Here is a 12500-nt window from a genome sequence, read left to right on the forward strand (position 1 = left end):
ATGAAGTTCGGTACGTCCGATTTTATTCTGCAAAGGAATTTTCGTAATTCAATTAGCGACTTTTTTAGCGAAAAGGCAAAACCAGCCTCATTAAAAATGTGCTTTACAGAATGATGCCGTTTCTAGAAAGCTTTCTCACACAACGGTTATAAATGAGCATTGTTTTATTTCATGCAGTCCAGAAAAGTAGGCGAGCATTTTTGTCGACATTTCCTACGCAAAATTCTTTAATGCTTTTAAGAAAAGTGTCATGTGATAGATCATGTTAGGTACATCAGATTTTATTCTGCAAAGGCTTTTTCGTAATCCAATTAGCAATTTGTTTCCAAAATGCAAAATCAACCTTTTAACCTGCTAAGCCCTGTCTTCAGGTCTCAGGCTCGAAAATGACATTCCCAGAACAAATACCTTCCCTTCTAATCTTTGTTCTCAAAGTAAGGATACACCTGTGAGTCGGATAGATATAGATGTTTTTTTATTTTAAAGTATATTCAGATTGAACACAGTAAGAAAATGTAAATGATAGTGTCCGTCCAAAAGAAAAACATTACAGTGAAAACCACCCTTGAATCACGGGATGGTAGACTAAAAGCTTTAAGAATCCAAACTATAACATAATAAGTACCAGAGATGGAGTACTCGAGTCCTGGACTCGGACTCGAGTCGGACTTGAGTGCCGATTTTCGGGACTCGTGACTCGACTCGGACTCGCGCACTGATTGACGCGACACGGACTAGGACTCGTGAATTCTCGCACAGGATGACTTGGACTCGGACTCGTGAATTCCACCCCCCCCCCCCCCCCCACGATGACTCGGACTCGACTCGTACATTGACGCTCCGACTTGGACTCAGACTCGAGCACATTTTCTCTGGAGTCTGATGTCCTCTATCCTGTATGGCGAGTTCACGTACTGGGCCCCGCTGTTCCAATCTAGAGATGTCTACAGACACACCCCGCATCATGCTGTATGCTTTCACACATTCTGCTTCCACATTGGAAAAGAGCAAAATGCTCGTTATGTGGAAACAATATAGAAGAGAAGGCTCCGTAACACATTACTCTAAGGATCGAGTTCAGACATATAGGCTGTCTTGAACACTATCATCAGAGTAACGTGATCTAATCAATAAATAAAGATTCAGCCGATAACGAAAGCACATGGCTACTTAACATGCAGAATGTAGCCATGTGCTTTCTGGGGATAAATCTTTATCTAAACTGATTTAACCCGTAAAAGTTCCTTCAAAATAAGAGTCCCGATCTTATTACTATCAAAATAAAAGTGCAAAACGAAAACTTTACCATAGGAAAATATTGGCATACAAATATAATCACTTCTCTAAAAGGTAACTCATTTTAAATATAGTTTATTTATATATAATAATAATATTAATATTAGAAATAAGCTTTATATTTGTATAGCACCTATTACAAGAATTGTAGCCAAACTCGCTTCACAGCAGTTCAATAGACAGGATAACAGCAATGTAGAGGAGCAGCTACATTTCAAAACATATATCCACGAAGATTAATACATGAAGACTTGTGACTCGGACTTGACTTGGACTCTTCTTAAGTGACTCGGAATTGGACTCGGACTCGAACACAGGTAATGATGACTCGGACTCGGACTCGACTTGGACACTCCTTGGGTGACTCGGACTTGGACTCGGACTCGACTACGACTCTCCCTTGGTGACTCGGACTTGGACTCGGACTCGAAGAGTGGTGACTTGAGGGTGACTTGGACTCGTGAATTGGTGACTTGACTACAACACTGATAAGTACCCTGTGTCAACATTGATGCAAAACAAGTGACATTTGACCTTTTTAGAGAGATTTAGCAACAATGAAAACCACCTCTGGGGTCATCTGGGGGGAAATGGGTGTATTTGCCATTTCTATGGACCCCATTGGTCGATTTTGATGATTGACATCTGTTTTGAACCGAAGACCGTGTTGGCTACCTAATGCTACGTGGTGTGATATCTTTGTTAGCTTCTCATGTCGCGAGTTCTGATCGGTCAGTGATGATACTAATACCTGTCGAATCTGTGCAATCTCAGCTTGCTAATCGATATCTTGTTTGTGCAGATACGATAAGTAATAAGGGTATTTTAACGTGAGTTCTGTGCTAAGTGTGTTAGCATTTTTTAGCTCGGGGCTAATTCAGAGCCTTAAGTTTCGTTTTGCTAAAAATTGTTAATATTGTCCGATAGCTGAGTTTCTTCCCGTTAATTGGGTATGCCACATTAATAGGTTTTTAAATGTTAAGAAGCCCTCAGACGCTGTTTCTTGCAGATGTTGAGAAGATGGGTTGGGTAACAGTAAAACAGGAAATGTGTTGTCTGGGGATGCAACATGATTGAAAGAGAAGGATGAAAGGAATATAAAAAGGTTAGAAAAGTGTCAAAAGAACTATAATTTCACGGGAAGACTAGGGGTCGAGGAGAATCTGGTGAGGGGTATTCCCAAACATCTGGAACTAACTCCCAGAAACCTGCAGGTCCGCTGCAACTCGGACTACTTTTAGATCCAGGCTGAAGACTTTTCTGTTTGCCGCTGCTTTTAATTCAACTATTCACGTCTCACTCTGTATCTGTTATTAATGTTTTATTATCTTTGCTTGTTGATGTTTCTCATGTGTTCTTAATGTCTTTCATTGCTGTAAAGCACTTTGAATTGCCTTGTGTTGAAAAGTGCTGCGTAAATAAACTTGCCTTGCCTTTCATGATGCCATTTGTAATGCAACACCTCAAAATGTGCGTTCAAAGTCTTACGATGTAATAAAAGGAGCATCGGGACTCACCGTATCGGCTGATGGAGGAGCGGGAGATGCTGGCGGAGGAGGGGATGTTGTAGGAGGACGTCTGTTTGGGAACCAGAGCCACGACACAGCGGTCTGACACCTGAGGGGGAAACAGACGTCACATTAACCTGCTGGAGTATTGTGTGTGTGCGTGCTCGAATAACCGTCTCGGGAAGACACTGGAGAGAGGAGCTGAGATCGAGGGGTTACTTTGCAAAGTTTTAAACTGTCATACTGTGACGGCCCCAGAGCCTGTGATGGGGGTGGAGCTGAGGAGGCCAATCAGCATGACTGGGGACACCTGGCCGGAGACCCAGGTTTCTACTTAAGTCCAGCTGCTCGGAGTCACGGGGCCGTCGCCACTCTCTCTCTTCTGCTGTGGGGGAACTCTCGCCTGGATCCTTTCCCCTCGCCCGTCCTCTCGTGAAGCATGTCAAGGAACTTGAGCATCTGAAGTGTACTTTTTTGTGTACTTTCGGGTTAATGATGTGGCCTTTTTGGCATATTAACTAAAGGTGGGCGGCTGCTGTGGTGGGGAAAGATGAGGCTGAACTTACAATGGGGTTTAATGGAGACATGTTGCATGTTTTTGTCACTTCATGCCCTCAAGAGGAATTTGTTTAATTATTTTTACTTAATTATTTTTTATTTTTCAAGCTACGAGATGTTTTCCTACGTTTCTCATGAAAAATGATGTCTCAGGAATGTAGGGTTTGGGAATTATGGCAGGTTTAAAAGAAAATATGAAGGCAAAATTAAATCTGTCCTCCACTCTAGCTGTGACATCGCGCACTCTAAAATCTGAAGAAGGCCTCTTTACCAAGGTCTGAACAATGTTTAATATCTCTAAAAAGAAGAATCAGATTTAAAAGTTGTGTTACACGAATAATGTCAGGAAGATGTGTGACATTTAAAAGTTGGAATGAGGTTTCTGAGTGAAAGTATGAATGAACAGTTAGCAGTTGAAGTTGCATGAAGATTGTTGAAGTCTGTAGAGTTTCTCCATTGACTTCCATGTTAAAAATGTGATGCATTATGGGATGTATCTCTGGAATTATGAAAGTTATGAATGAGAAAAGTAATAGCCATCGATTCCCGACCGAGCTGAACGTTTCGATGTTCGTACGGAGTTTCTGCGATGTTCAATGTGGGAGGAGAAGTGGCGCGAAATAACCCGGCGGAATAATAAAGAATTTCGTGGGTAGCATAACAGATAGCTGGAATGCTGTTGGAATGCATTCCCACTAAAATATTAAAAATATAGTAAAATATAGAAGTATTTACATAGAAATAGAATGCTAATATGGACCCCTTTCCTTCTCCTCCTCCTCCTCTTAATCTTCCTCCTCCATCCTCACCCCTTTCCTCCCACTCTTCCTCCTCCATCCTCACCCCTTTCCTCCCACTCTTCCTCCTCCATCCTCACCCCTTTCCTCCCACTCCTCCCCAACTAATCTGGCTTCTGTTATTAGTTGCCATCTGGCCTCTGCTGGCACTTGAAGGCACTTGAAACCGAGGATGAAATCAGGAGGAATCCTCTCAGAGACGCCGCTCCGGCTCTTGGAGGGAAATGGAAAATGGTCTCCCTCTTCCTCCACCTTCCCCTCCACCTCCTCCTCTTCCTCCACCTTCCCCTCCACCAACCACGACTAACATCCTCGACCCTTCTCTCTCCTTTTTCCTTCCCTAACCCTGATGTCGACGGCCTCTCCATCCTGTATTCTGCTCCACGCTGAGGATGCACTCTTACACAACGTTTTCCAGTCATGCATTTCCCCATGATAGCTTCTCTGTCTCCCCCTCCCTCCCTCCCCTCCCATCTCCTTCCTTCTTTCTGTGCTTCTTCACGGCTGACAGAGAGATGGTCCTTGTGATAGAGTGAATGATTGAAGGCGTGCAGGTCCGCCCTTCAGGGATAATCCAGTGTGAGGCTGATAGTGGGCAGGTGTGATAAGGCTCCTGATAACACCTCCATTAGACGGACAGCAGAGAGTGGTCTTCCTCCCTCCCTCCCTCTCTGTGTCCTCCGATGCTCATTCAACCAGCTCGGTCACACACATCCTGAGCATGATGCGACTCCCGTACAGAAAATATACCTCAAAAGGGTCAAAGGGGACGTTTAGTTGAATCAGTGGGAGTCAGGAAGCAGTGTGAGTTCTTATGACTCTACTGTAGTTTCTATTTGAGGGATCAGCCTAGACAAATCAAATGCAATCAATCATTCTTTATACAGCTCAAAATCACCAGTTGCTATTCTCGTGTAGCACACAACACACTCTGGGAAAGCTTCGAAGAGACCCCACAATTAACGGGGTGCACCATGTGTGGTGGGGTGTCAAACTCAAGGCCCGGGGGCCAAATCCGGCCCGCGACTTCATTTTATGCGGCCCACAAGAGCTTGCGAAGAACAAAATATGTTTATTATACGGTTACATGGCGATTTACAGAAGCACGTTGCCCATACATGTTGCACAATTAATATATCTTTTTTTTTATTTGGACTTTTTTCTTTTTATTTGGACTTTTTTCTTTTGATTTGGACTTTTTTCTTTTGATTTGGACTTTTTTCTTTTGATTTGGACTTTTTTTCCCATAATCTGGCTTTTCTTTTAAATCATTTTGTGACATTCTCACTGAAGAGACTTGCAATTATTTGCCCGAGACTTCTGCTTTCAGACGTAGTTAATTATGAAGTTATTACCCTATCCCATAACAATCCAATGCAGAGGCAATCATGTAATATAATACATTACATACTTTTATATAGTCTTAAAGTTACAACCGGCCCTTTGAGTGCAACCATAATGCTGATGTGGCCCGCCATGACATTGAGTTTGACCCCCCTGGTATAGATTAAAAAGATAATACATATATAATATGTTTCTGCAGCCCTCTCCACACATGCACCTTGAACTTATCTAGACTAGAGGACCTCTAAGTGAGAACTCACATTTCTCAATGATTTGTGTACTGTCTGACCGAGCCCGTGTGGATACGGTAGCTCATCCAGAGAATTCCTAGCATGCAAGTTAGCGTGTTTATTCTAGCGCTAACCGGCAGAAAACATACATCCTAAAGTAAAGAAGAAGAACAAGAAGGTGAAGAAGAAGACGAAGGTTGTTTATGATAAAAAGACGGGACTGAGGTTCGATGTGTGTCATGTCGTTACTCCGCTACTACAAAATGAAACATGTTATTTTGTGTAAGAAGTGACGGTAAATCCACTGTTTTGAGCCACAGGTGAGAAAGAGAAAATCTGCATAAGGTTCATTTGAGTAGAAACGTCCATTAAGAAGCAGCAGAAGCAACATATGTCTCTCCAAAAGTTCTCCTCCTAAAAGCCTCCCACCTGTCGAGCCCAAACCGAGTCGAGGAACTGATAGCGTGTCGTGCTATCTATTCAGTCTGGGGCTGTTGAAAATAACCCAAAATGCCCCGAGAGACGTCTGGAAACAGGATCAGTCTGAGGCAGCGGAGGACACTCAGAGGGCAGCGCAAAGTTTCCTGACTCACGTCTTATTTAGACACAGTCTGCCCTTTACGGCCACTTATCTGCACATTAGGGACACTTTGTCCACACTGTCTCCACAAATGAAACAGATATTAATATTCAGGAAAAAGCGGCGGTCCACCTGTCGTAGATCAACACTTTGTCAAACATCATCAGTAGGCGCATTCACACCGCAGTACTTTTCTCTTTAGTTCTCATGAAATACAGATCGCGTTCACACCGGAAAAAGTCCCTGGGGGAGGATTAGGCAAATGAAGCCGCTGACATCACTTCTTCTTCTTCTGCTTTGGGTTTACTGGCAGGCCGCAAACCACTTCACGGCGTATACTGCCGCCCGGAAGTCCCCGGAGTTGGGGACTGGCTTCAGTAGAAGCTGCTGGGAGTCCCAGCAGCTTCTACTGAAGCCTTCCGAGTAAATCTCCAGAACGCCGACACCTCCTCATCTCCACCGCTCCCATGTTTTCTTTTGTGTTGCCATAAGTTAGACTCTCTGCGTTTCTGCGCTGGGATAATGCTAATGCGAGGATAATAAAATGGCGGCTTCACAAGACTTTTTGGGAGTTTTACGGGGCGTGGTTTGCAATCCGCCCAGCCAATCAGACACAGGAACCTTTTTCTCCCACGAAAGTCCCTGCTCTCTAGCAGGGACGGAAAAGGGGGTGAAAAGGTTGAACGCAACATTTCTGAACTAAAGTGGGAAAAGTACTGCGGTGTGAACGCGGCTAGTGTTGTTCCTCACTCGGCAAACGGTGTGTTTTGCATTCTGCATGATCATAAAATAATACGCAGACTGACAACTGGAGTTCATTTGAATGTGCTTTATGTTTATGAGGATTGTTAACACTGTCTGATTCATGAGGCGGGAAATCATCCACCAAGAGAGCAGGAGAAGAAAGGAGGTGAGATGAAACACTTCCCTTCGACAGAGGGGAGATTATAAAACAAAAAGATGTTAATCAGCCCAAACATCTGCTATCTCGTAAATCTTTTATCTCAAATCCCTTGTTTGTATCTATCGTCTATAAATATATATCTGCGTGCTTATATCTTTATCTAAGTACTGAAATAGAGAAAGAGGGGGGAGTAAAGTCCTCTCGAAGTGAACGTCAAAGAGCATTCGTGTTTTTGCTCGAAACAGACAGTGGGTGCATCCAGGATATAAACCCTTATTTCCCATGTGTAGAAAAACAATGTTTCGTCATATATGGTCATGTTTCCGGTTCATGATAGTATGTAGTGTCTCTACTTTAAAGAGTCCTCTCCTGCTGATGTCCAGGTGTATATCAGTATGTAGTGTCTCTACTTTAAAGAGTCCTCTCCTGCTGATGTTCAGGTGTATATCAGTATGTAGTGTCTCTACTTCAAAGAGTCCTCTCCTGCTGATGTTCAGGTGTATATCAGTATGTAGTGTCTCTACTTTAAAGAGTCCTCTCCTGCTGATGTTCTGGTGTATATCAGTATGTAGTGTCTCTACTTTAAAGAGTCCTCTCCTGCTGATGTTCAGGTGTATATCAGTATGTAGTGTCTCTACTTTAAAGAGTCCTCTCCTGCTGATGTTCAGGTGTATATCAATATGTAGTGTCTCTACTTTAAAGAGTCCTCTCCTGCTGATGTTCAGGTGTATATCAGTATGTAGTGTCTCTACTTTAAAGAGTCCTCTCCTGCTGATGTTCAGGTGTATATCAGTATGTAGTGTCTCTACTTTAAAGAGTCCTCTCCTGCTGATGTTCAGGTGTATATCAGTATGTAGTGTCTCTACTTTAAAGAGTCCTCTCCTGCTGATGTTCAAGTGTATATCAGTATGTAGCGTCTCTACTTTAAAGAGTCCTCTCCTGCTGATGTTCAGGTGTATATCAGTATGTAGTGTCTCTACTTTAAAGAGTCATCTCCTGCTGATGTTCAGGTGTATATCAGTATGTAGTGTCTCTACTTTAAAGAGTCCTCTCCTGCTGATGTTCAGGTGTATATCAGTATGTAGTGTCTCTACTTTAAAGAGTCCTCTCCTGCTGATGTTCAGGTGTATATCAGTATGTAGTGTCTCTACTTTAAAGAGTCCTCTCCTGCTGATGTTCAGGTGTATATCAGTATGTAGTGTCTCTACTTTAAAGAGTCCTCTCCTGCTGATGTTCAGGTGTATATCAGTATGTAGTGTCTCTACTTTAAAGAGTCCTCTCCTGCTGATGTTCAGGTGTATATCAATATGTAGTGTCTCTACTTTAAAGAGTCCTCTCCTGCTGATGTTCAGGTGTATATCAGTATGTAGTGTCTCTACTTTAAAGAGTCCTCTCCTGCTGATGTTCAGGTGTAAAAAGTACTTCTTTCTGCACACTTCTCCCTCACTCTGGGTCTTAATGAGCAGCCAGATGTGCAGTCACAGTTGCCAATGCAAAGTCCGGTGTGTGTGATGCTAACACACACACACACACACACACACACACACACACACACACACACACACACACACACACACACACACACACACACACACACACACACACACACACACACACACACACACACACACACACACACACACACACACACACACACACACACACAACACACACACACACACACACACACACACACACACACACACAACACACACACACACACACACACACACACACACACACACACACACACACTCCCAGCTCATCAAAACGATAACGATGCACAAGTGTGTGTGTGTCACATCCTGCTCCAATCTCTCCTCCTCCTCTTCCTCTCCTCTTCCTCTCTCCTTCCCCTCAGATCCTGATCAATGGCGGTCCTCAGATCTGCTATCGAGCGAACAAGCGTCCACACGAGCGTCTCCGTGCGCCCTGTAGCGTCTCCTCTGGATAACGATGGCAGACGGACCCTGCAGAGCTTCATCCAGGATTAAAGCAGAGGCGAGGAAGTGAAGGAGGGAGGAAGGAGGAAGTGAAGTGGGCAAGGAGGAAAAGAAAACAGGAAGTGAAGAAAATTCAAGCCTGAAATGATCTGGACACATGTCTGAATCATCGCGAGTGGGCATCAAGCTGCACGTTGATGATGATGAAACCAGGAGAACACAAACATCTGAGAGAGAAGGAGACGATCCTGCACACTTTAAAGAGTTCTGCTTTTTTGAGGGTGTTCTATAGGTGTTTGTGCGTGTACATCTTCTGCTAAAGCCACGTCTCTTCATACTTGAATGCACTTACTGTAAGTCTCTCTGAAAGCGTCCGCTAAATGTAAAGAAGGAAAGGACAGAAGGGGAGGAGAGAAGCTGCGGGGGGCCAGGTCCTGGGTGAAGGACACTAAAGACGGTCCCTTCTTCTAATGACTCGTACATCTGGTGGTGATTCTGCTCACTCTGCAGGGGCACGAGTTCAGACCCACCGCCGGCATGAGGGTCGAACCCCCTCCCTGGATATAGAGCTGCAGGCCGGGCTTCTTAGAAGTGTTGGCTGAGTAATGACTGCTGAAGGATTCACGACCTGCCGAGACCCTCTGATTCTGCCCGTTTCTATTATTCCTCTTTATTATCTCCCGCCTGCTTTTCCTTTTTTTATGTTCAATAGACATAAATCCTGCAGAAGCCCTCCTTAGCTTCCTCTCTGTCGAACAGCGGGGCCCAGGATAGCAGGAGGATGTGAAGAAACAGACTTATACTAAATCGACCAGCGGTTCCCAACCTTTTTCAACTTAGGGCTCGCTTAAGAATCTAGAAACTGTTCGCGGCCCACGTTCAACCCTAAACAATACGGAGGCTGAATAACGTGCTTTTTATTTTAATTAGGAAAGGAGCTGGCTGTCAGTAACAAACAGACATTTTGATCACATGGTTTAGTTGAATACTCGATTCTGATTGGTCGATTCAGAACATGTGACACGTTGTTAATCCAGTAGAACGCGTCAAGGACTGGAATGACCGTTGCTAAGGAGGATCAAGAAAGAGAAAGATATAATACAATAAGAATCGTCATCGGTCTTATTCGCTGCTTTCGGTGTATTTTGTGGCGGAAGTCCAGCGCCACTTACAGGCCCGGCATATGTACTACAGCGGGTCGACTCGTTTCTTGAGCCGATTCCGTGTGGACGGAAGACTTTTTTGATATCGAATTCGGTTCGTTTTCGTCTCCGTGTGGACGGGGCCTAAGTGTACATGTTTTGTTTTAAAATAACTGCCATGTGTGGAATAAACAAAATAAATAAATGTTGCACTGTTGGAGGAGGACTTAAGTTTGCCATATCTACACTGTAGCTGCTGTGCTAATGACAACAAAGCCTTGAAACTTGAAAGTCAAGAGAGACAGAGGGTAAGAGATGCTGTCCTCCATCTCTCGAGGGGGGGATGCGGGGGAGGAGAGTGTGTGTGTGTGTGTCTCATGTCTCCTGCCACCTGTACAGTAATTGTCCTCTCTTCTGTCACCTGGATTACAGCAGCAAGGACATGCAAATGAGGAGCTAAAAGTCAAGAGCGCCGAACATCAAAGTTTGTCGGCGCAATTTCCATAATAAAAAGCTCCGGCAGAAACTCAACTCAAATTAGTTTTTTCTTGATAAAAAAACCAGGAGAAGTTTGAGGGTAAATTAAAGAAAAGTTCCACACTTTAAAAACTAGCGCTGTTGTTGCGCACATATATTTGTTCTGGTGTTTTCCATCAGGAACGCTTTAAATATATGTATTCAATGTGATATTATGAGAAGTCTACAACCACTCGGTCTTCCTCACCCTTTCACAATAAAAGCCCTGGGTATGTATGAAAGACAGGAAAGTGTTCGTGGCGTTTTGATGTTGTGTGTTTACCTGATAGTGCATGAGCGCGTTGAGTCTCTTCCAGTCGTTCTCTATCTTGGTGGTGATGTCTTCATCCTGCAGCACAACACGAGCCATTCGCCCCTGCCGCCACTCTGCACACACACACACACACACGATTAATTACACACAACTACCTTTAGAAAGTTCACATCGTGAGTCACGAAAAGTGATTTGTCGCGGTTTCTGTAGCGGTTTGCTGACATGTGTTAAACATAAAAAGCTGAAAACCACCATGCGTTCACATCTGCTTTCAATGGAGATGTGGGTAATGCTGCGGTGTGTGTGTGTGTGTGTTTTATTCAATTACCTTGCAAGACACAACACTAACTTTCTCTCTAAAACCCCATGTATCTGTTAGTGATACAAACATGATAATAATATTATATAAATGACTGTAAAAATAAGCCATTATTCAAATTTACTTTACATTTTTTGAGGATATTTAGCTTGAATTCAGGACTTGAGAGTATTTCCAGACCTGAGTATTTCTATTTTCCCAGCAGCAGTAGTAGTAGTAGTCTTGCACACACACTTGGAGTGGCACGCATCTTAATTAAACATTACACACGAGCCGTCTGCATGCGTACACGCAGACAGGCAGAGAGATTTAATTGGTACTTGTGTCGTGGAAACGGCGCCATTAGCATACGTCAGGGTCAGAGAGAAGAGGAGCGGACGGAAATAAACGATGTCGGAGAAAATCAGAGGATAAGAGCAGGGGGAACAGGTGGAGGGGGGGGGGGGGTAATGAAATGATAATAAAGGAGCTGACGGGGAGAGGACGCATCATTGATTTCATCACATGAAAACACGTCTGCAAAATTCATACGTTCGAGTGTTTTAGGTCATTTCACACATGTCAATGATGGAGACATGTTGCATTTAGAAGAAGGACATGTGTTTGAATATCAGAGATGGCAAAAGTACTCACATCCTTTACTCAAGAGTCAAAGTAAAGAAGTACGGGCTTTGAAATGTACTTAAGTACTGTAACGAAGTATTTGTGCTCCACTACTTCCCCCCTCTGATGAATACTGAGCCCTAGTGCTTAGGCCTGGTTGTCCCTGTGTGTGTGTGTGTGTGTGTGTGTGTGTGTGTGTGTGTGTGTGTGTGTGTGTGTGTGTGTGTGTGTGTGGTGCGTACCCAGGTCCATGTCCACAGCTCTGGGTCTCTGGGAGTACGGCATGTTCTTGTACACGGCGTCCAGGATCTTCTCCTTCACCTGAGTGATGGTGTCGCAGTTCAGCACCTTCACCGGGGTCTCCGGACTGTTCTCGTTGTCCGGGTTCACGCAGTTCAGGATCTGAAGAGGACGGGAAGATTATGAGCCCAGATGATTGGTACGATATCATCTGTGAAATAAGAGTAACCTTCTCTGTGTCCAGGA

At 43.9% G+C, this 12500-nt stretch overlaps 1 protein-coding gene across 1 annotated transcript in view; it reads right to left on the reverse strand.

The window, feature by feature from the left end:
• The window catches only part of plxna2 (plexin A2), a gene marked incomplete at its 5' end in the record, with an annotated part of 185735 nt that overhangs the window by 14053 nt on the left and 159182 nt on the right, over nucleotides 1-12500 (reverse strand). Inside the window, 3 exons of the mRNA XM_034078338.2 lie at nucleotides 2814-2913; nucleotides 11102-11205; nucleotides 12257-12416. Coding sequence (XP_033934229.1) covers nucleotides 2814-2913; nucleotides 11102-11205; nucleotides 12257-12416 — 364 coding nt within the window. The remainder of the gene's footprint in view (nucleotides 1-2813; nucleotides 2914-11101; nucleotides 11206-12256; nucleotides 12417-12500) is intronic.

The sequence above is a fragment of the Pseudochaenichthys georgianus genome, unplaced genomic scaffold (assembly GCF_902827115.2).
Source record: "Pseudochaenichthys georgianus unplaced genomic scaffold, fPseGeo1.2 scaffold_413_arrow_ctg1, whole genome shotgun sequence".
NCBI classification, from domain to species: Eukaryota; Metazoa; Chordata; class Actinopteri; order Perciformes; family Channichthyidae; genus Pseudochaenichthys; species Pseudochaenichthys georgianus.